The sequence below is a fragment of the Saccopteryx leptura genome, chromosome 3 (genome assembly GCF_036850995.1).
Source record: "Saccopteryx leptura isolate mSacLep1 chromosome 3, mSacLep1_pri_phased_curated, whole genome shotgun sequence".
NCBI classification, from domain to species: domain Eukaryota; kingdom Metazoa; phylum Chordata; class Mammalia; order Chiroptera; family Emballonuridae; genus Saccopteryx; species Saccopteryx leptura.
The window spans coordinates 218,427,383-218,451,415 of record NC_089505.1 but is presented as its reverse complement, the minus strand read 5'-3'; the positions used below and the strand labels follow the sequence as shown (position 1 = coordinate 218,451,415).

General features: G+C 42.1%; 1 protein-coding gene across 5 annotated transcripts in view; it reads left to right on the top strand.

The window, feature by feature from the left end:
• The window catches only part of UXS1 (UDP-glucuronate decarboxylase 1), a 162,381-nt gene that overhangs the window by 98,283 nt on the left and 40,065 nt on the right, over positions 1 to 24,033 (top strand). For 4 of the 5 annotated variants that reach the window (XM_066377553.1, XM_066377549.1, XM_066377548.1 and 1 more), the window contains one exon: positions 10,640 to 10,820. The exons of the other annotated variant lie outside the window; for it this stretch is intronic. In XM_066377553.1, the coding sequence (XP_066233650.1) occupies positions 10,688 to 10,820 (133 nt within the window). In that variant the 5' untranslated portion in view covers positions 10,640 to 10,687. The remainder of the gene's footprint in view (positions 1 to 10,639; positions 10,821 to 24,033) is intronic. 5 annotated transcript variants of the gene reach the window in all.

Below are 24,033 nucleotides of genomic sequence, written 5' to 3'. Positions count from 1 at the left end.
GTAATTATCGACACTTGAGGGTTTCTTACTGCCTTTTTATATGTTGCTTTCTGATAGTTCTGTATCTTGTTTGGTTCTTCTGTTTTGTTTTTCTGTCATTTGTTTTTATTTGGTTGTATTCCATACTTCTTTCCTCTGTTTCTTCTTTTTTTAAGCCATGTTTTTCTGTCATGGGTTTTTCAGGGGTGGTTACTATTAGGCAAATAAAAGGATATATATCATATTCATTGTAGTGTACATTATTTCATGAGTACTTCTGCACTCCATCCTCCTTTGCTACTGTTAATTTTTGTGTTCCTCCTTTTTTTATATATATTTTTCTGAAGTTGGAAACAGGGAGGCAGACAGACTCCCACATGTGCCCGACTGGGATCCACCCGGCATGCCCACCAGGGGGCGATGCTCTGCCCATCTGGGGCGTTGCTCTGTTGCGACCAGAGCCATTCTTGTGCCTGAGGCAGAGGCCATAGAGGCATCCCCAGAGCCGGGCCAACTTTGCACCAATGGAGCCTTGGCTGCAGGAGGGGAAGAGAGAGACAGAGAGGAAAGAGAGGAGGAGGGGTGGAGAAGCAGATGGGCACTTCTCCTGTGTGCCCTGGCTGGGAATCAAACCCGGGACTCCTGTACACCAGGCCGATGCTCTACCACTGAGCCAACCAGCCAGGGCCTCTTCCCTATTTTTTGTTGTCACAGATTAATCTTGGTTGTATTGTGATCTTGGTGGAGTTTTTAGTTGTGATTTTTTTATTTTTGGTATCTGGTCGGATAATACCCTTAAGTATTTCCTGAAGTGGGGGGCTTTTCTGGTGATAAATTCCCTCATCTTTTCTATATCTGTGAATGTTTTTATTTCCCCTTCGTATTTGAAGGATAGTTTTGATGGATATAGTATTCTTGGCTGGAAGTTCTTCTCTTTCAGTACTTTAAATATTAGGGTCCACTCTCTTCTGGCTTGTAGATTTTCTGCTGAGAAATCTGATAACAGCCTAACAGGCCTTCCTTTATATGTTGTATTCTTCTTTACCTGGCTGCTTTGAGGATTTTTTCTTTGTCATTGGTATGTGATAATTTTATTATGTGCCTTGGAGTAGGTCTGTTTAGGTTAAGCTAACTTGGTGTTCTGTTTGCTTCTTGGATTCGAGGCTCTAATTCTTTCCACAGGCTTGGGAACTTCTCATCGATTATTTGTTTGAATATGTTCTCCATTCCATTTTCTCTCTCTTCTCCTTCTGATGTACCCATTATTCTTATGTTGCCTTTTCTGATGGAGTCAGACAATTTCTGTAGGGCTTTCACATTTTTAAAAATTTATGAGTCTCTCTCTTCTGGTCTCTGTAGTATCTCTAGTTGCCTGTCTTCTATGTCACTAATTCTCTCTTCTGTCTGACCTCTTCTATTAGCTAAGCTCATTACCTCATTTTTTAATTCATGTGTTGAGTTTTTCATCTCTGTTTGGTTCCTTTTTATAGTTTCAATTTTCTTGGTGAAGTAGTCTTTTTTTTTTCATTGAATTGATTTTTGAGCTCTCTAATTGCTTTTCCGTGCTTTCTTGTACTTCCCTGAGTATTTTTAAGACTTAAAATTTTAATTCTCTATCATTTAACTCCAAGATTTCTAAGCAATTGAAAATTTTTTCTAGAGAATTTTCATCATCTATCTGAGCTACATCTGTCTTTTGTATTCATATTTGATTTTTTTTCCTTAATGGCATTTGAGATTGGCATTGTTAATAACATTAATAAGAGATAATTAAAAATAAAATAAAAATTAAAAAGATATAATGAAAAAACAAAAATATTATAATGATAAGTGGAACAAAAACTACAGATAACAAGAAGCAAGAATTGAGGAAAAATGACAAGAAATAAAAAATCAAGTAAAAAATATTGAAAAAGCCACAAAGAAAAATATGAATCTAAAATATAATAATTTGTTGATAAATGATGATCAAATGAGAGGAGAAGAAAAATAAAAGTAAAGGTTTTTGAAATGAAACCCTCTTAAAAATCAAGAATGGAGAATGTAACAACTATGGATAATGAGGTTCAAAAGGAAAAGGAAAGAAGATAAAATGTCCAAAATGGAAAAAAAGCAAAAACAAAAGAAAAAAGTTATAAAAATGTAATTTTTCCCTGTTTTTGAGAGGTAGCTTCTTCCTTTCTTTCAGCAGTTGGCGCTGTACTACAGGTTTTGCCCCCATGGGGCTCTCAAGCAGAGATTTGCTGTTGTGTCACTGTGATAATGACATAAGCTGGGCCTCAGTCTCATTGATAGGCGGGGCTTGTTAGGGCTTGGAGGCTCTGACAATGGGAGTCTCAGTTTGCCTCTCCACATCTCCCAACTGAGCTATCAGCCTGGGGACTTAGCTGTGAGGTTTGCCACAGCCACTGCTTGCAGAGCAAGAGGCTCTAAGAGCAGCCAGGTCCTTCCTTGAGTACTATTCAAAGTACAGGTCTGGGTAAGGCTGTGGCAATCAGAGCTGCCAGCAAGAGCAGGCAGGGCTGGGAGCCACTTGCAGATCTAGTGCCTTTCTATGGGCCTTTGGACAGGTCTAGTACTTCTCAGCGCGCCATGGGCTAGGAGCCAGTTGAAGATCAGGCACCTTTCTAAAGGCCCCTGGCCTGTCTAGTATGCCTCAGCTCTCTGCGAGTCCAGAAATAAACCCACACTTTTATGAACAACTGATATTTGACAAAGGAGGTAAGAGCAAACATTGGAGTAAAGACAGCCTCTTCAACAAATGGTGTTGGGAAAATTGGACAGCTACCTGAAAAAAAATGAAACTAGACCACCAACTTACACCATTCAGAAAAGTAAACTCAAAATGAATAAAAGACTTAAATGTAAACTGTAAAACCATAAGCATCTTAGAAGAAAACATAGACAGTAAGTTCTTTGACATCTCTTGCAGCAATATATTTGCCGATTTATCTTCACGGGTAAGGGAATAAAAGACAGGATAAACGTATGGGAGTATATTAAACTAAAAAGCTTTTGCACAGCTAAAGACAATAAGAACAGAATAAAAAGACAAACTACACAATGGGAGAACATATTTGACAATATGTCCGATAAGGGGTTAATAACCAAAATTTATAAACAACTTGTAAAACTTAATACCATGAAGACAAACAATTCAATCAAAAAATGGGCAAAAGAAATTAATAGACACTTCTCCAAAGAGGACATACAGATGGCCAATAGGCATATGAAAAAATGCTCAACATCACTAATCATTAGAGAAATGCAAATTAAAACCACAATGAGATATCACCTCTCAGCAGTCAGAATGGTGCTCATCAACAAAACAACACAGAGTAAGTGCTGGAGAGGATGTGGAGAAAAGGGAACCCTTCTGCACTGGTGGTGGGAATGCAGACTGATGCAGCCACTGTGGAAAACAGTATGGAGATTCCTCAAAAGATTAAAAATGGAACTCCCTTTTGACCCAGTTATCCCACTTTTAGGAATATACCCCAAGAACACCATAGCAGTGTTTCAAAAGAAGAAATGCACCTCCATGTTTATGGCAGCATTGTTCACAATAGGGATTATCTGGAAACAGCCCAAGTGTCCGTCAGTGGACGAGTGGATTAAAAAGCTTTGGTACATATATACTATGGAATACTACTCAGCCATAAGAAATGATGACATTGGATCATTTACCACAACATGGATGGACCTTGATACCATTATACTGAGCGAAATAAGTAAATCAGAAAAAACTAAGAACTATATGATCCCATACGTAATGGGACATGAAAATGAGACTCAGAGACCTGGACAAGAGTGTGGTGTATGGGGGGTGGGGAGACGGAGGAGGTTAAGGAAGGGGAGGGGCACAAAGGAAACCAATTAGAAGGTGACAGAAGACAATTGAACTTTGGGTGATGAGAATGCAGCATAATCAAATATCAAAATAACCTGGAGATATTTTCTCTGAACATATGTACCCTGATTTATCAATGTCACCCCATTAAAATTAATAAAATAAAAAAAATTTAAAAAATTAAAATAATGTGACTACAGCCAACACCACAATAGCTGTCTGGTGTGAATGTGTGAATGAATCAAAATTATATGGACTTTTTTTGTGAGGGTGGCAAAAAAATATTATTAATTAATGTGTGCTGTGAGATGAAAAGAGTTGAAAATCACTGCTCAAGGGGAAAATCTCTTAGCTTCTGATGTTGGTAGTCACTCTGGAGTTCCTTGGCTTGTAGACGTGTCACACCAGAATTTGCTGCCACCATCACATGATATTCTTCATGTGCATCTCAGAGTGGATTTAGGGTCCATTTTCCTCCCGTGTGACCTTACTTAGCTAATCACATCTGAAATGGCCCTGTTTTCAAATAAGGTCACATTCTGAGGCTCCAAGAAGGACACTAATTTTGCAGGACATATGTATTCAACCGTATAAAACTGCTTTGAAGACTTAGTCGTATTTGATTTCTTAGCATTTTTGGTATGATGTTTTTTATATTTATTGTGTTTGGAGTATGTTGAGCTTCATAAATGGGTAGATTAATGAATGTGTTTCATCAGTTTTGAGGAGTTTTCAGCCACTATTGTTTTGAGTATTTTTTCTGTTCCCCTCTCTTTTCTGTTGCTTCCAGTGCATGCGTGTTGGTATGCTTACCGGTTCCCTAGACTTGTCTGAGCTCTGCTCAGTTCCTCTTATTTTCTCTGCTCTTTGGATTGCATGAGCCTTCTTGATCTATCTTCAAGTGTGCTGAACCTTTTTTCTACAATCTAATGTTGAATCCCTCTGGTGAATTTTTTGTTGTTGTTGGTATTGTAGTTGTTCCAGAATTTCCACTTATTTGTCTTATAATTTCTCTCTTTAGTTTTAATTACTTCTTTAAACATGGTTTCCCCCAATTCTTTGAGCCTGTTTGTGATCGTTGTTTTGAACAACTTTGTTAAAGTTAACAACCAGGCTCTTGTCCAGGCAGTTTTTGTTGCCTGGGTGGTTTTCTGTGTACAGGTCATGTATTCCTGTTTCTTTGCATATCTTGTAATTTTTTTTGCGGAAAACTGGACATTTTAGTTGTAGTATATTATAGCAAGTCTGGATATTGCTCTTCCATCCCCTAGTACCGTGATGGTGAACCTTTTTATAAAAACCACCCACTTTTACAGTGCTGGTCAACCTGGTCCCTCCTGCCCACTAGTGGGCATTCCAGCTTTCATGGTGGGCGGTAGCGGAGCAACCAAACAGCACCGCAATTGGCCCATCCTGAAAGCTGGAACACCCACTAGTGGGTGGGAGGGACCAAGTTGACCAGCACTTCAAAAATGGGCTGTTTTGGCCCACCATGAAAGCTGGAATGCCCACTAGTGGGCTGGAGGGACCAGGTTGACCAGCACTGCAAAAGTGGGCGGTTTTTATAAAAAGGTTCGCCATCACGGCCCTAGAGAGTAGATATATGTTTTTTTGTTTCTGTATTTGTTTAGTCACTTGGCTGGTCTGTTTTAGTGAAGTCTGTGTCTCCTAGAGTGTGAAGCTCTGATGATTACTCCTTAGAGGCCACGGACTTGGGAATGGGTGCACTTGACCAGGGAGGACAGTGGTTCCAGCAAGGCTCTTATTGACCAGCTCTTTCCCTGATTTCTCTGTTAAGCTCTCTGCATTGTGTGGCATACCAACTGTTAGGCTTCATAATTGCCAGTCAAGTGAACTCTTCTTTCAATAATGCTTTGGGTTATATAATATATTGCTCCCTAGTCTAATCCATTAAATCCTGGTCCCTTTGTAGAGGTGGATTTTGAGGCCCTTCTTGGAGGTTTGTTCAGCCTAGGGGAGCTCTCAGGTGTCTCTTTCCCTGGGTTCCCTCCTGAACTGGCTGGCTTGTGGTTGAGTTTGTTGTTCTAGAGCAGGGGTCCCCAAACTACGGCCCGCTGGCCTCATGCGGCCCCCTGAGGCCATTTATCCGGCCCCCACCGCACTTCTGGAAGGGGCACCTCTTTCATTGGTGGTCAATGAGAGGGCACTGGTCAGTTTGTTGATTTAAATTTACTTGTTCTTTATTTTAAATATTGTATTTGTTCCTGTTTTGTTTTTTTACTTTAAAATAAGGTATGTGCAGTGTTCATAGGGATTTGGTCATAGTTTTTTTATAGTCCGGCCCTTCAACGGTCTGAGGGACAGTGAACTGGCCCCCTGTATAAAAAGTTTGGGGACCCCTGTTCTAGAGCTACCAGCCACCTCTCTGTTGCTTACCACCTAATTCTCCATTGTTTTTGAGAGCACCCTTATGCTTGAAGTTCCCTACACTCTCTTTCAAGTAAAGTTGTTTTTGGAGAGCCTGAGCTTTGGAGTACTCTTGTGTTTATTGACTGCCTCTGTCCTCAGGGAATGCTCTGGAGCTCAGGGAGAGAGTGACACTGCTGCTTCATAAGCAGGGAGCGGGGCAGGAGCCGAAGCCCTAGTCTTCTTGCCTTGCGCCTCAGCAAATCTCCCACTGTGCCAGGCTGGGACAGGAGTGACCAGTCTCATTAGTCACACAGCCTTCTGTGCCTGGCTTAGATCTTCTGCTTTCTGAGTGGGTCCTTGGTGGAGGAGGTGAACTCTTAACCCTCTGGCTCACTTGCCAGGAATTTCGCCTTTGCATCCCAGAGCGGGAAGGGTTGGGAAGTGCTAGAGAGTGGCCCTTCATGGTGAGATTCCGTCTTTTGACTGGGAGGTCCATTTTGGCCATGTCTACCACTCCCTCCCAGTGTGAACTGTGAGGGTAGAGGGTAGCAGCGGGAGCAAGCCATGGCATGTGTTACAGACTCTTACTGAGTTTTAGTAAATTTTCTTGCATAAATGTTTCTTCATTTGTTGTGTATACCCTTATGACAATTTCTAGAGACTTTAAATGGTTGGTTTTTTAAAATTGATTTTACCGTTTACAGTGGTTTTGTTGGGGAACAGTCTGTGGAGCACCCCACACTGCTGTTCTGGAAAAATTTCTTATCTGTGACCTTGATATATAAATGTTTAGTACATAGGTTGTTTCTTGTTTTTTTTCCCCATCATCTAGGTTGTAGGACTATGTATCCCAAACACCAAAGTAACACTCTTTTTTTTTTTTTTTTAACAGAGACAGGGATAGACAGGGATAGACAGACAAGAACGGAGGGATGAGAAGCATCAATCATTAGGTTTTCATTGCACATTGCAACACCTTAGTTGTTCATTGATTGCTTTCTCATATGTGCCTTGACCGCAGGCCTTCAGCAGACCAAGTGACCCCTTGCTCGCCAGCAACCTTGGGTCCAAGCTGCTGAGCTTTTGCTCAAACCAGATGAGCCCGCGCTCAAGCTGGCAACCTCGGGGTCTCGAACCTGGGTCCTCTGCATCCCAGTCCAATGCTCTATCCACTGTGCCACCGCCTGGTCAGGCCAAAGTAACACTCGAGTCAGTATTAAATATGTTTCCCCCACATAATTTCCCTATACATCTAGAAATTATAGAAGATCTCTTATCTTTTTAGATTATTTACATAAATCTCACCTTGATCAGACTCTAAAGTCTGTTCTACTTGTATACCCATTGTCACATCAGAAATGTGTATGCTTGTAAGTATGCTTGTAAGGATTATGCCAGTAAATTCAGCAGCAAAATTACTTTTCCTATTCTCTCTCTGTCAGTGGAATCAGAAAATCTGATGCTCTGCACTAATTTATGAACCCTGCACAGTCTTGCAAAGGTTATTATTTCCATGTGGGATGTTCTTCCTGTTGATTCTGAGTAGTACTGAGTTTATTTCACTTGACACATAACCACAACAAATGGCCTTAGTGTTTTTCATCTGCCACCTCATAGATCAAGCAACATGGCAGAGTCATTTTGGTGTCCTAGTCTGGCATACTGTTGTTAAAACTTAATGAGACTTTTCAGTAATTGTTGAAGCCTTAGAACAAGGAAGAGGTTTGTTTGAAAAGATTTTTTTTTCTGATTTACCAAGAAGCATGAGTTTGAGTGCTGACCTTGAACTAGACCACTTTAGCTGCCTGTTAATTCCCACAAGAGTGAGAACTATACACAAGTGCATGGAGATGACCTCATAGACTGCGGTGCCAGGCAAAGCTGTGTGAGGCCAGATCCATTTCAGAGTAAGAGGTCTTTACATCTTTTCATCCTACTGTGTTTTGGCTCTTGGATCCTTGTTCTTCAGAAAGTATGTCTGTGTTTGGTGATTAATTTTCCTGAGCAAGCTTCCTAAGCAGTCAGCTTCATCAGGTTTTGTTTCTATTTCAAATGCTTGCCTAATGGGCTGAAATTCATTAGGAAAACAATTTTATAACCATCCAGCTATGTTACAGAAATCTTTTGGTATTTTAGATAGAAGGGCATTGTTCAAGAAAAATAGTTCTAATCCAGTCAGACAGACTCCTGCATGCACCCGACCGGGATCCACCCGACACACCCACCAGGGGGCGACGCTCTGCCCACCAGGGGGTGACGCTCTGCCCACCAGGGGGCGATGCTCTGCCCCTCCGGGGCGTCGCTCTGTTGCGACCAGAGCCACTCTAGCGCCTGGGGCAGAGGCCAAAGAGCCATCCCCCGTGCCCAGGCCATCTTTGCTCCAATGGAGCCTCGGCTGCGGGAGGGGAAGAGAGAGACAGAGAGGAAGGAGAGGGGGAGGGGTAGAGAAGCAGATGGGCGCTTCTCCTGTGTGCCCTGGCTGGGAATCGAACCCGGGACCCCTTGCACGCCAGGCTGACGCTCTACCACTGAGCCAACCGGCCAGGGCCAGTTCTAATCCATTTTAAATAAGATTAAGATGGTTCTAGCAATTTTATGTTCCTCCTAAAACTAGGCAAAAATGTTGGAGATGACTGTGTGTGGTTTGATACAGTGCATTTCTGCTCACTCTGAGCCACTTCTGTTTCAGGTGCTGACATTCGGTGAGCGTGCTATAGAACATTTTATTTTACAAAGTTGCATATGATATAGTTGCATTAGAAGAGGTTAAATTTCTTTTAGAAAAATGTGATTTTTCTCATTAAAAAACTGTGGAAAACGGGCCCTGGCTGGTTGGCTCAGTGGTAGAGCATCGGCCTGGCATGCAGGAGTCCCAGGTTTGATTCCTGGCCAGGGCACACAGGAGAAGCACCCATCTGCTTCTCCACACCCCCCCCCCCCCGCCTCTCCTTCTTCTCTGTCTCTCTCTTCTCCTCCCGCAGCCAAGGCAAGCAAAGTTGGCCCGGGCGCTGAGGATGGCTCCATGGCCTCTGCCTCAGGCGCTAGAATGGCTCTGGTTGCAACAGAGCAATGCCCCAGATGGGCAGAGCATTGCCCCCTGGTGGGCATGTTGGGTGGATCCCAGTCGGGCACATGCGGGAGTCTGTCTGACTGCCTACCGGTTTCTAGCTTCAGAAAAATACAAAAAAAAAAAAGAAAAAGAAAAAAAAGTGTGGAAAACGGGAAAATGCAATCAAATAAAGGTAAAGTTAAATGAAATCTCACCTCATGAGTTGTGCCCTAGTGGTGAACCAATTGGAAATTCATTCCAGAAAAATTATTTCAAATCATTGTTTAGTTATAAAAGTAGAATGTAGGAATACTCAAGATAAAACGCAAACTGGACAAGCTGACAGATAGACTGGAAAAAGGAAAGACTGAAATTAAGACGGGGCTTACATATCGTTTACCAGTGTTCTGGGGATGTTGATGGTCAAACCTCTGTTCTTCTGGGTGCTGTCTCTGAGGGGATTCAGAGAACAGTGCTCTCAGGAGAGAGTGAGTGTAGCTGATGGAACATTGTTGAGTGTCAGGACTTCCCACAGTTCACATTCTAATCCATGTTTGTATTTCCATCAGCTTGCATGTAAATATCTAGTTGTGGTTGATGGTGGGCAGATGGTACCCCTCTAGCTCCCCTAAATCTACCTTTTTCACCCAGGACAGCCAGCTCACCTGTGATAAACCCTGCAATTATGTGTCAGATTTTATTTGAACAGAGGACTTCATGACAAATTAAATGTTTTAAAACTATAGACCAAGGTGTTTACTTTTTATTTTAGGTAAAAAGAATTTTTTTTTCCTACTGTAGATTTTTTTTACTTTGGAAGAGGAGCATGAGGGAATGCACATTTTGATAGGAGAGAAAGCAGATAGAGGATAGGACAAGACAAGACAGAAAGGTTCCCATCATTCACGCATCTGTTTTCTGAGTTTATTCCTTTTCTTCCCACCTCCCTGAAATGAAATATGCTTTATCTAACCCCCTCAGTAATAGTATCCCATTGTGTATATGTTACCCCACCTCCTTATGCATTCATCCACTGACAAACACTGAGTGCCATACCTTGGCTATCATAAATAATGCTTCAACAAGAACCCTTTAAGAATCTAAAATTTTCTATCAAAGAAGACATTTTGAAACTTGGAATTACTACTTTTCTATCTTTCTTACTGGGTGGTAGTTTCAGTTTTTAGGCTGTTTGAAAGCTGACAGGTGGCTGAACTTCTTGCTCTGGTGTAAGCAGTGAAGATGCTGCTCTAAAGCCTCTGCCCTCTCCTTCCTCCTGCACCTAAGTGAGTGTTAAGTTGTGGCTGCACCAGAAATACATCTGGAAGTTGATTGTCACTGTGTTCTCTTGTGCTTTCTCTGGGGATGTTTTACACACTGTCTTGATGCAGATAACTGGAGGAGCGGGGTTTGTGGGTTCCCATCTCACTGACAAACTCATGATGGATGGCCATGAGGTGACTGTGGTGGACAACTTCTTCACGGGCAGGAAAAGAAACGTGGAGCACTGGATCGGCCACGAGAACTTTGAGCTGATTAACCATGATGTGGTGGAGCCCCTCTACATCGAAGGTGAGTGACACCAAGCACTGTTACCACTTAGAGGCCCGTAGCTGTGGGCTCATCAAAGCAGTCAGCCCCCGAAGGTAAGCCAGAGTCTGACTCAAGACACATCCAGTTTGTGTTGTGTTTTGTTCCTGAAATCGTCTTTCTGTGTACAAGGCACTGGTCTAGTTTCTGTGATAGAAAATGTTTGTAACAGTGTGAATGTCTGATTTCGCTATTACATTCCCCCTCCCCCTAGAGCAGGGGTCTCAAACTCAACTCAGCATGTGGGCTGCAGAGCAAGATCACAGCCGTTTGGTGGGCCGCACTAGGTCTACAAAAGGCAACTGTTATGCAACACTTTTCTCACTGCAGTTGAAAACAAAAAAAAATCAGTACAACAAGCACAATCGTACATGCAGTTTACTCAGTGTCACAAAACGACCAGAAACTGTAGTTCGCATCACAACTGCTGTTAACTAAGCTAATATCTAGCTAGGATGCTGGAGAAATGAAAAATACAAGTAGGCCCCTAGGCTTACTTAATTTTATCCAAAATATTTTGAACTTCGTGGATTAGTCTGCGGGCCGCACAAAATTGTTCAGCGGGCCGCATGCGGCCCGTGGGCCGCGAGTTTGAGACCCCTGCCCTAGAGGATGTGCGTGAGTTCACCACATTCTGGCAGGAATGAATGCACACATGATGATGACCAAAGCTAACATCTAGCCCTCAACAGGGAGAGCCCCTGTCAGCAATCCAGGAATGGGTGAAGCAGGGAATTTTGGAGGGAATAGAATAGCCTCATACCAGCAAATGGCCTTACTGTGGCCCTAAACTTGGTGTTGAATTTGGTTAAGGCTTGCCCAAGATCTGACAGATTGAATTTGTATGATCTCAAGGACCAACTTTCAACACATGACACGGTAGCTTCATTCAAGCAAGCTGTGTATTTTCTAAGTAACGATGGACACATCTATTCCACTGTAGATGATGATCATTTTAAATCCACAGATGCAGAATAAGTGGGTCTAATTGGGTACCCAACATGTTTTCCAGCTGGGCCTAGTTTCACAATCTGTTGTCTCCAGCTGTGCATATGTTTGACCAGTTGATTTCTAGAAAGTAGGTTTCATCTATCAAGGTCTCAATTGGTATCCTTCTGACACTATTGCTCTTCTGTTTTTTTGAAGCTCAAAGGGAGATAGGCAACTGCCAGGGATGTGAACCAGACTGGAATTTTTTAAGAAGTTACAAATTAGCCAGTTATAATAACTCAGGATAGATAGAAGTGGCAGAGGGATACTACCAAGAAAGTGGGGCAGTTATTACTTAGATAATACTCGGAGTCTCTACTCCTAAAATATTTCCTGTTGAGAGAAGATGAGTACGGCGAGGGACTATCAGCAAGAGAGCTAGCCAAGAAACCTACTAACCTCTGCCTGGTTTTGTTCCCCACTTTGGTCATGTGGGGTTGTGTTCAAAATTGTACCTTTTTTCAGCTTGTCATAGCTGCTGCCAGTGTTCTGTAAACATGGGTTCTAGTGTGACTTGTGTGGCAGAGGGGAGGAAGAAGTGTTACCATGTTTTGTACAAAATAAGTATGTCCATATATTTAATAAAATAGTTATATAATGTTACAAAAAAAGTGAAGGACAAATATTTTTCTCAGACAAAAATTGCCTGTAAGGACCTGCCTTATAAGAAGCATTAAAAGAAGTTCTTTACATGATGTAGGTCAGAAACTCAGACCTACATAAAGAAAAGAAGAATGTTAAGAAGGAGTAAGTGGTGGTAAACAAAAACCTTGGAAGCTAAAAGTTGTCTTGGAAGAAAGGGTTTATTGAGCCATATGCTAGCCAGGGAAGGGCCAGGTTCTGGGGTGCAGCCTAATCCACTAGCAACAGGGCCCAGTGAGGAAGACATGTCTGCCATCCTGGGTTTGGTGAAGACATGTTAAATTGCTTGGAAAGAGTTTATACTGGGTATACATAAAGGGGGCGGGAGAAGATGAAGTGGAGAAGGTCCTGGTGAGCTGCCCTTAAAGAAGTATTGAATATTTCCTGCTTCTGGGTTGGTTGTAGGCAACAGTCCCGCATACTCATGGCTAATCAAATGTGGTTCATATTGTAGTTAGCTATTCTCTCACTCCAAGTTTCAGCATACATTCAGGAATGTAAGCAATCTTCTCTTGGTTTTGCTGCTGCCCCCCATTCCCCAACCCCTGGCTATAAATGATTAACTCCCCTTGTCTTTTCTGCCCATCTTCTTGGCCTGCTGTAATTTAATTTAGGACATCTCAAAATTTTTCTCCTGTTATAAAATAAAAACATTTATTTTATCTTTAATTGAGCTAACAGATAACAGTTTCTTCAAAGTAATGAAAGCAATATATTGGGTGATTTCTGTTTATAGACAAATGAAATGAATGATAGCAGTGTTTAGGAGATAAGTGGAAGAATTGGGGATATCATTGTATCAGGTACCCACTAAATGTGAAGCAAATAGTGTTATTGAAAGTGGATGTAATTAAGTCTTGTAAAATGTAGGACAACCACTAAAAATTTTTAAAGAATAATTGCTATGCTAAAAGAGGAGAGAGAATATAATCTTATATAACACTCAATTAAAATGAGAGAAGGCATAAAAATAGTAGAAGACAAAGAACAAGGGACATGAACAGAAAATAATTACAGGATGTTATATTGAGTGGGACATTTGAATCCATGTTAACACAATAAGTTAAAATTAATAAAAATTAAAAGGATTCAAAATATACACACTAAAAAAAAAGAAAATAATTATAAATGTGGAAGATATTAATCCAAGTATATTTGTAATCACTTTATATATGAATGGTCTAAATACACCAGTTAAAAAAACAGAGACTCTCATAGTGTTTAAAAAAACCCCAAAACCCAGCCCTAGCTGGTTGGCTCAGTGGATCGAGTGTCACCCCAGCGTGTGGATGTCCTGGGTTTGATCTCTGGTCAGGGCACACAAGAGAAACAACCATCTGTTTCTCTCCCTCCTCCCTCCTCCCTCCTCCCTCCTCCCTCCTCCCTCCTCCCTCCTCCCTCCTCCCTCCTCCCTCTCCTTCCGCCTCGTCAGTGGTTCGATTGGTTCAAGTGTCTGCCCTGGGTGCTGAGGATAGCTTGGTTGATTTGAGCATTGGCCCCAGATGGGGGATGCCAGGTGGATCCCGATTGGGATGCATGTGGGAGTCTCTCTATTTTACCTCCTCTTAAACAAAATAAAACCCTACTACATTTGACCCTTAAACAACACAAGTTTAAACTACAGGGGTCTGCTGTAAATGTATTTTCTTTATGATTTTCTTAATAGCATTTTCTTTTCTTAATAGCATTTTATTTTCTCTAGATTACTTTGTTGTAAGAGTATAGTATATAATGTTTCTTTAATCATTTTTTATTTTTCTATTACAGTTGACATACATTATTATATTAGTTTCAGGTGTATAGCCCTGTGACTAGACATTACATAACTTACTAAGTGATCATCCCAATAAATCTAGTACCCACCTGACACCATACATAGTTATTAGAATATTATTGCCCATATTTCCAATGCTGTATTTTACATCCCCATGAGTATTCTGTTACTACCAATTTATACTTCTTAATCCCTTCACCTTTTTCACTCACCCCCTCAACCTCCTATCTGACAACCATCAAAATATTCTCTGTGTTTATGAGCCTGTTTCTGTTCTGCTTGTTCATTTATTTTGTTTTTTAGATTCAATTATTGATAGATATGTACAGGGTGGGGCAGAAATAGGTCTGTACTTGTGTGTACATGAATCAGTTTATTCTTGTATTATTTATTAACAATTGCATTGTTTTTCATACATACAACTGTAAACCTACTTTTGCCCCACCCTCCACCCTGTCTTTTTTTTTTTTTTTTTTTTTTTTGTATTTTTTCCCCGAAGTTAGAAGTGGGGAGGCAGAGATAGACTCCCGCGTGCACCTGACCGACATCCACCTGGCATACCCACCAGGGGGCGATGCTCTGCCCATCTGGGGTGTTGCTCTCTTGTGGCCAGAGCCATTCTAGCACCTGAAGCAGAGGCCATGGAGCCGTCCTCAGCACCCGGGCCAACTTTGTTTCAATGGAGCCTTGGCTGCGGGAGGGGAAAAGAGATAGAGAGGAAGGGTAGAGAAGCAAATTGGCGCTTCTCCTGTGTGCCCTGACCGAAAATTGAACCCGGGACTTCCACATGCTGGCCGATGCTCTACCACTGAGCCAACTGGCCAGGGCTGCACCCTGTCTTTATTGCCATTTTACTGTTTATAGTTTTGATTTTTTTCCTCTCCTTCTTCCTTCTTCTTCCTCTTCTCTTTTCTTCTTCTTCTTCCTTTCTTTCCTCTTCTCCTCCCCTTCTCCTTCCCCTCTTCCCTGCCTTCTCTTTCTCCTTTCCTCTACCTTTGTCTTCTCCTTCATTTCATATAATATTGGTTTGGTGGTGATGAACTCCTTTAGCTTTTTCTTGTCTGGGAAGCTCTTTATATGTCTTTCCACTCTAAATGATAGCTTTGCTGGGTAGCATAAGCTTAGTTGTAGGTCCTTTCTTTTCATTACTTTGAATATTTCTTTTTTTTTTTCATTCCTCTGAAGCTGGAAACGGGGAGAGATAGTCAGACAGACTCCCGCATGCGCCCGACCGGGATCCACCCGGCATGCCCACCAGGGGCAACGCTCTGCCCACCAGGGGGCGATGCTCTGCCCCTCCGGGGCATCGCTCTGCCAGGACCAGAGCCACTCTAGCGCCTGGGGCAGAGGCCAAGGAGCCATCCCCAGCGCCCGGGCCATCTTTGCTCCAATGGAGCCTTGGCTGCGGGAGGGGAAGAGAGAGACAGAGAGGAAGGAGGGGGGGGGTGGAGAAGCAAATGGGTGCTTCTCCTATGTGCCCTGGCCGGGAATCAAACCCGGGTCCCCTGCACGCCAGGCCGACGCTCTACCGCTGAGCCAACTGGCCAGGGCCGTTTGAATATTTCTTGACAATCCCTTTTGGCCTGCAAAGTTTCTGTTGAGAAATCAACTGACAATCTTAGGGAGCTCTCTTGCAGATAACTAATTGCTTTTCTCTTACTGCTTTTAAGATTCTTTGTCTTTACTATTTTGCATTTTAGTTATGATGTGTCTTTTTTTTTTCTTTTTTTATACAGAGACAGAGAGAGAGAGTCAGAAGAGGGATAGACAGGGACAGACAGACAGGAACGGAGAGATGAGAAGCATCAATCATTAATTTTTCATTGCGCATTGCAACACCTTAGTTGTTCATTGCTTGCTTTCTCATATGTGCCTTGACTACGGGTCTATAGTAACCCCTTGCTCGAGCCAGCGACCTTGGGTCCAAGCTGGTGAGCTTTTGCTCAAACCAAATGAGCCCGCGCTCAAGCTGGCGACCTCGGGGTCTTGAACCTGGGCCCTTGGCATCTCAGTACGACACTCTATCCATTGCGCCACTGCCTGGTCAGGCAGTTATGATGTGTCTTGATGTGGGCTTCTTTGGGTTCATCTTGTTTGGGACTCACTTTGCTTCCTAGACTTTTGTGTCTGTTTCTTTCACCAAGTTGTAGAAGTTTTCTGTCATTTTTTCAAATAGATTTTTAATTTCTTGCTCTTTTTCTTCTCTTTCTGGTCCTCCAATGATGTAAATCTTGGTATGCTTGAAGTTGTCCCAGAGGTTTCTTAGACTATCCTCATTTTTGTAGATTCCTTTTTATTTCTTTGCTGATCTGATAGGGTATTTTATGCCTCCTTATATTCCGATTGCAATTGCTGATGTGATTCTTGGCTTCATCTACTCTACTGTTGATTCCCTGTAACTTCTTTTTTGTTTTTTTAATTTTTAAAATTTATTGATTAGAGAGAGAAACATCTGTTTTTTGTTCCACTTAGCTGTGCATTCATAGGTTGTTTTCTGTATGTGCCCTGACTGGCAATCAAACCCACAACTGTGTCATATCAAGATGATGCTCTAACCAACTGAGCTTCCTGACCAAGGTACCCTGTAAATTATTTTTTCAGTTAGTGTATCTTTTATTTTGTACTGGTTCTTTTTTTATGCTGTTGAAGTTCTCATTAAGCATCTCTCATTGAGCATCCTTATAACTAGTGTTTTGAATTCTGTATCTAGTAGATTGCTTGTCTCCATTTTGTTTAGTTCTTTTTCTAGAGTTTTGTTCTGTTCTTTTGTTTGAGACATGTTTCTTTGTCTCCTCATTTTGGTTCTTCCCTGTGTTTGTATGTATTAGGTAAAGCTGCTCTGTCTCCTGGGCTTGGTAGAGTGGCCTGATGTAGTAGGTGTCCTATAGAACCCATGAGCTGGGCACTTCCCATGTTCCCCTTCCCAAACCCCTTTTGTTTCACCTGTGGGCTATACACACCTTCTTTTGTAGTTGAGCCTTGATTGCTGTTGGCATGTCAATGGGAGGCATTTACTCTCAGGTTGAGCAGATGCAATGACTGGCTGTAGCCGTGAAGAATCAGCCATGCAGAGGCTCATCCCATTCAGCAGGACTTATTGAAGAGGTTCTTTGCTGCCTTGCTAAGTCCGCCCCTTGAGTTTGTTGCTTGTGGAGGTGGTGAGTGGTGCTTTGACATGGTCTGAAGCTGTGCACTGAGTGTGGTGACTCTGGGGCCTCCCAGGAGGTGCAGGCCAAGTTCAGTCACCTCCACTGTCTGTCATTGGCTACCTAGCATGAGCTACCAAGTGATCTACAGATGGCTGCTGCTTGTGCTAGGCTTAGAGATGCCCAGGCTAGGACAAGCTGTGAATCAAGGTTGGCTGCTGCTAGTGCCTTGCCTGGGACCACTAATGGAGAGGTATGGGGCATGCTAAGGCCAGATGCTGCTAGTTTGAGAGTTTTTTTTTATTTTATTGAGAAAATTAACAGGGTGACATTGATCAATTAGAGTACATAGGTTTCAGGTGAACATTTCTATAGCATTTGAACCATTGATTATACTGTATAACCATCACCCAAAGTCAAATCATTTTTCATCACTTTATATTTGTTCCTCTTTACACCCTTCCCCCTATTCCCCCTGCCCCCTTCCCCTTTGTCCCCCTTCCCCTGGTAACCACTTCACTTTTATCTATGTCCACGAGTCTCAGTTTTATACAGTTCTTAGTTTTTTCTGTAAATGTGTTTGAAGGATGTAATTTACTTATTTCACTTAGTATAATGTTCTCAAGTTCCATCCATGTTGTCATAAATGGCACTATGTCATCATTTCTTATGGCTGAGTAGTATTCCATTGTATATATGTACCACATCTTCTTTATCCAGTCCTCTATCGAGGGACACTTTGGTTCTTTCTATGTCTTGGCTACTGTGAACAATGCTGTGATGAATATGGGGGTGCATGTGTCTTTACATACCAATATTTTTGAGTTTTTGGGGTAGATACCCAGTAGAGGGATTGTTGAGTCATATGGTAGTTCTAGTCTTAATTTTTTGAGGAACCACCATACTTTCTTCCATACTGGTTGTACTAATTTGCATTCCCACCAGCAGTGAATGAGGGTTCGTTTTTCTCCACAGCCTCTCCAACACTTATTATCTGTCTTGTTGATAATAGCCAATCTAACAGGTGTGAGGTAATATCTCATTATAGTTTTGATTTGCATTTCTCAAATAGCTAGCAAAGATGAGCATCTTTTCATATAGCTGTTGGTCATTTGTATGTCCTCTTGGGAGAAGTGTCTCTTCAGGTCCTCTCCCCCCTTTTTAATTGGATTGTTTGCTGGTTTATTGCTGAGCTTTGTGATTTCTTTACAGGGGGTCCTCAGGTTATAACAGTCTTGACATACGAAGTTTCGAGTTTATGACATTCACTTGCATAAAAACTTTAAAAAATTGAGACATAAGTGTTTCAGCTTATGCTGTTAGTGTCGTACTTACAGACTACGTGGGTGAACTAGTGTGGTTGCACGCAGTGGAAGAAGATGCAATCACGTGGTGTATGAGTGAGGGAGTTGGCGCCCCCAGTATGCTTACCTATTCCATTTTGGACTGTTAAAAGCATAAGTGTTCTGTTTGTGTTAGGCCAGGGTGTGTTTCGACTTACACCATAGTTCGGGTTATGTCACTAGTGTGGGAATGAAACTGGGTCATAACCCTCCTTGTATATATTTTGGGTATTAACCCCTTATCAGAGCTATTTGCAAATGTCATCTCCCATTTAGTTGGCTTAGGCTCATTTCTTAACGCTCCTGTTTTTCTAGCTGTGATTACAGTACTTGGCCCTTGTAAATGTAACAGGGTTGCCAAGGGAGGGGTCATATGGCGGTCAGCATCTTCTAGAGGCACATGTCCAGCAACTGAATGAGCCTACCTCTCCCCTTTTTTCTTCCTCTCTCTACCCCCTGCTTAGAGTTTCCGATGCCGTGCTCAGTTTTGGTATACTCTGAACTGTGTAATTGACATGGTTTGAGGGTGTTTTTTCCTGGGCTGTGAGGGGTTTTGCTGCTCTGTTATTCATATTACTTAGTACAGTATTTCCATAGCACTTCTCATTGTATCATTGTAGATTATTTGTGATTGTTCTAAAGTTTCTCCCCAACTCTTTTCTTCAGAATTCCTTACTGGATTAATTAACAGATTCTAGTAGCATGTCCTTTTTAGGACAAAACTGTAGTTAATGTTTTGGGCAGAACACAGTCTCAAGGGAAAGGAAGGCTGTTGAAAACATTAGTTTTTCGTATGGTTTTCAGGATCCTCAGTAGGATACTTGGGTGTTGCTATTTAAGTAAACATTACAAAATAGTTTTATAGGATGTACTTAGCCTTTTCAGGTAGGGTGAACAGGGCTAACTTAACTTGTCCAGCATGAAAAAGCAACAAACCAGATGATGCAAAACCTTTTGGATGAAGAAACCCCAAGATATGTCTTATCTTTTCACTCAGCTCACTTCACTGTTCCCGGATTGGCTGGGGCCAAAGCACCATGTAGCAGTGTTTGTTTTCCGTCGCAGATTTCCAGGTTGCCTAGACAGTTTGATGCATTAGATCTGTCCAGGAGTCTGCATTTATGTGCCCTTGGGTTATGGAGAGGCCGCCCTCCCTGCAGAGAGCCAAGCTGGATGGTGACCCGCAGGAAGAAGAGGGCTTGCTTCTCCTGCTCATGAGCTCATCAGCAGGTGAAAATGTGTTTGAAGGATGTGATGAAGCAGACTGAAGTCATTGTTAAGCAGTGCATGGTGGCCCGCAGTGAGTTACTTTCTGGGCACTGGATGGGCTTCCTACACAAAGTGGCATTTGAATTGAGCATTGCAGAAGAGAGCCTGAGGCAGGTAAAGGAAATAAGTGTCGTTGTTGCTATGTTTGATGTCAGGGAATTACGTCGCTTAAGGCATCAATGTTGTTTTTTCTTAGTCTTTGATGCAATTTCCTTCACTGCACATGTTGTCACCTCAAGGGCTAAAAATACTGTGGAATATTGGTGCTGTAAGACCATCACCCAGACTTGTTGGTTTCCACTGGCTTTGGGGAGCATTTGGAAGCCCTGTCCGTGTGAGCAGAACTGCCAGTCAGTGACTTGTGAACCAGGCGGGACGCCAGTTTAGGCTCAGGTGTGGCACTCAGCTGTGCGGTCTGTCCACATTCATTATGTTTTGAATCTGGCGCAGTCCTGCTCGAGAGCAGCTGCGGGTGTGACAAGGTATTTTAAAAGGGAAATGCGGCCTGAGCAGGCGGTGGCGCAGTGGATAGAGCGTAGGACTGGGATGCGGAAGACCCAGGTTTGAGACCCCGAGGTCGCCAGCTTGAGCGAGGGCTCATCTGGTTTGAGCAAAATCTCACCAGCTTGAGCCCAATGTCGCTGGCTCAAGCAAGGGGTTACTCGGTCTGCTGAAGGCCCGCGGTCAAGGCACATAAAAAAAAAAAAAGCTTTCAAAAGGGAAATGCGATGGTCTGCTCCCTTATACCTGCAGACCGTGGGTGTTTAAGAAAGCAGGTGTTGGTCCTGGCCGAATGGCTTGGTTGGTTAGAGCATTGACTCAAAGTGCAGAGGTTGCTGGTTTGATCCCCAGTCAGGGCACATACAGGAGCAGATCTGTGTCCCTGTATCTCTCTTGCTTCTTTTTTCTAAAATTAATAAAAATAAACATAAAAAAAGCAGGTGTGTGGGCACTAATCTGTGCTCTTATGATCACATTTGTAAGCTAGAGAAGATTAAACAGCCTACAAATACTGGGGTTTTGTGAGAACTGTCTTGTCAACTTGCAACCCTCATAATAGAACGTTTGCTTTTTGTTTTTAGCTGTTTATCAGCACAGAAGAACTGGTGGGAGTTAGCAGTCCCAGGAATTTCCTCTTACTTAGATCTTTTCAGTCGATTTGTATATTGAGAGATTACAAGTAATTTTAAAAGGTTTTGTGTATTTTTATAGTTTTTTTGGGGGGGACAAGCAGAGAGAGACAGATAGGGATAGACAGACAGGAAGGGAGAGAGATGAGAAGCATCAATTTTTCATTGCGGCTCCTTAGTTGTTCACTGATTGCTTTCTCATATTTGCCTTGACGGGGGGGGGGGGGCGCTACAGCAGATCTAGTGACCCCTTGCTCAAGTCAGCGACCTTGGACTCAAGCCAGTGACCTTGGACTTCAAGCTAGTGATCACGGGGTCATGTCTACGATCCCACGCTCAAGTTGGTGACCTTGGTGTTTTGAACCTGGTGTTTTGTCCCAGTCCGATGCTCTATCCACTGCGCCACTGCTTGGTCAGGCTATTTTTAGAGTTTTTGAAGAAAAATTATTCTTTCAATATATTAAGGGTTCTATTTTTAAGTTAATCCAGTGGTTTTCAAAGGCGGCTTTTAAACACACATGTGTGTAAATGTCTGGTGTCTCCCACCTGGAGTGTCTGTGCTGGGGGCCCATGGGCCCAGGCGTTGTGAAGCTTCACCAGGCGTCCCTGATGCAGAGCAAGGGTGGAGGGAGAATCTCGAATGATCTGCAATGGGCCAGGAGCCTGATTTTGACCCCTTATATTCCCAGGGTTGAGAAAGAGAGAACAAATATATAAACTAAAATGATTCATTTTGACTTCAGCTTATGTAATAAAGGTTTTACGTATTTCCACTAATACTTGTTTTGCATCTACTTTTGCCACTCATAAGTAACTATGTTTTTTGTTTTTTATCATCTTAACCATTTTTTAAATATACAGTTGAGTAGTGTTAAGTATATTCATATTGTTGCAAAACAGATCTCCAGAACGTTTTCATTTGCAAAATGAAACTATACCATTGAACACTTAACTTCTATTTCCTCTCCCACTGGGCCCTGCTAACCACCATTCTACTTTTTGATTCTATGAACTTTACTACTCTAGGCACCTCATTATATAAGTAGATTCCTCCAGTATTTGTCTTTTTGTGACTGGCTTATTTCACTTAGAGTTATGTCCTCAACATTCATCCATGTTGCAGCATGTACAGGGTTTTCTTTTTAAGGCTGAATAATATTCCACTCTATGTGTATGCCGTTTTTGTTCATCCATTTGTCTGTTGATGGAACGTGGATACTTCCACTTCTTGGCGATTGTGCATGGTACTGCTCTGAGCAGGAGTGTGAGTGTGCAGAGGTGGCTTCAGGACTCTGCTTTCAGTTCTTTGTTATATCCCCAGGAGTTGAATTCCTGATCACATGTTAATTCTATTTTTAATATTTTGAGGAACTGTTATACTGTCTTCTATAGTGGCTGCAGCATTTTACATTCCCACCAACAATGCACAAAGGTTCTAGTTTCTCCACACCTCACCAACACTTGTGATTTTCTGTTACTGTTTCAATAGTAGCCCAAGGGGTGTGAGATAATACCTCCTTGGTATTGCAATACCTCCTTGGTAAATGCAAATTTGGATTTGCATTTCTCTGATGATTAGTGACATTGAGTATCTTTTCATAAGCTTGTTGGCCATTTGTATATAATCCTTGGAGAAAGTCTATTCAAGTGCTTTGCCGTTTTTTAATTGGGTTGATTTATTTTTTAATTTGTAGGAATTCTTTATATAAATATATTCTAGATGTTAACATTTTAGCACGGTTATGTTTTGGAAACGTTTTCTCCCATTCCATAGATTGTCCTTTTACTCTGCTGATGTGCCCTTTGTCATTGGCATAAAGTTTTAAAGTTTGACATAGTCCCAGTTGTTTGTTTTTGCTTTCATTGCCTTGTTTTTGGTGTCGTATCCAAGAAATCTTTGCCAAATCCCATGTGAGTGTCAGCTTTTCTCTTGTGTTTTCCTCTGGGAGTCTTTAATCCATTGTGAGTTAATTTTTGTTTTATGGTGTAGTAAGATAAGGGTCCACCTTTATCCTTTTGCTTGTATATATCATGTTTCCCACCATTTGTTAATCCTTTCTCCTTTCGCAAGTGAGTGACATGGTATTGTTGAGGATCATTTGACCATATACAAAAAGATTCATTTCTGGGCTCTATGTTCCATCGGTTTATATATCTGTGTTTTTGTGATTACCCTACCATTTTGATTATTATTGCTTTGTAATAGTTTCAAAACCAGGAAGTGTGAGTCCTCCAACTTTGTTCTTTTTAAAATAAGATTGTTTTGGCTGTTCATGCTTCCTTGAGAGTCCGTATGAATTTTAGAATGAAATTTTTTTCTATTTATTTGAAAAATACTGTTGGGATTTGGACAGGGATGATGTTACATAGTATTAATATTTATTTTTAAACAGGAAGACCTTTTAAAAAAGTCACCTCAAGAGTTTGCTGTAATAGTCTTGACAAAATAGCCTCACAAACAACCAGAAGATGAGATTCGCAGTCTTTCCCATGTTCTTGCCTCCCTCCACATATGGTCGCAGTGTAGGTACATGCAGGTACGAGGGCTCTATGGAACGGCAGTGCTCCCCTCCCCCCCCATGCCCCTGACCATGGTGGCTCGTGTACGCAGACGTGCAGACACATTCAGGCTTGAGAGACTGATGATTAGGGCAAATTAAGTGGCGACCAAGCTCACAGCCTGGAGAATTCCACTCTGATGGGGAGCTGCCACTTCTGCCCTTGTCTGAGGATGGAAAATTGTTGTCTGACTCTCGTTCTAGGGTTGGAGTGTGTTTCAGGAAACAGCCCCCAGGTCCTAGAGGGTTCTGCAGTGATTCCCATGTCCTCCTGGATATGTCAGGCGATTTTCAGGTGGTGATGTGTGGGTGGGGAGCTTCGGCAGTTTTGGTGGGGGGTGTT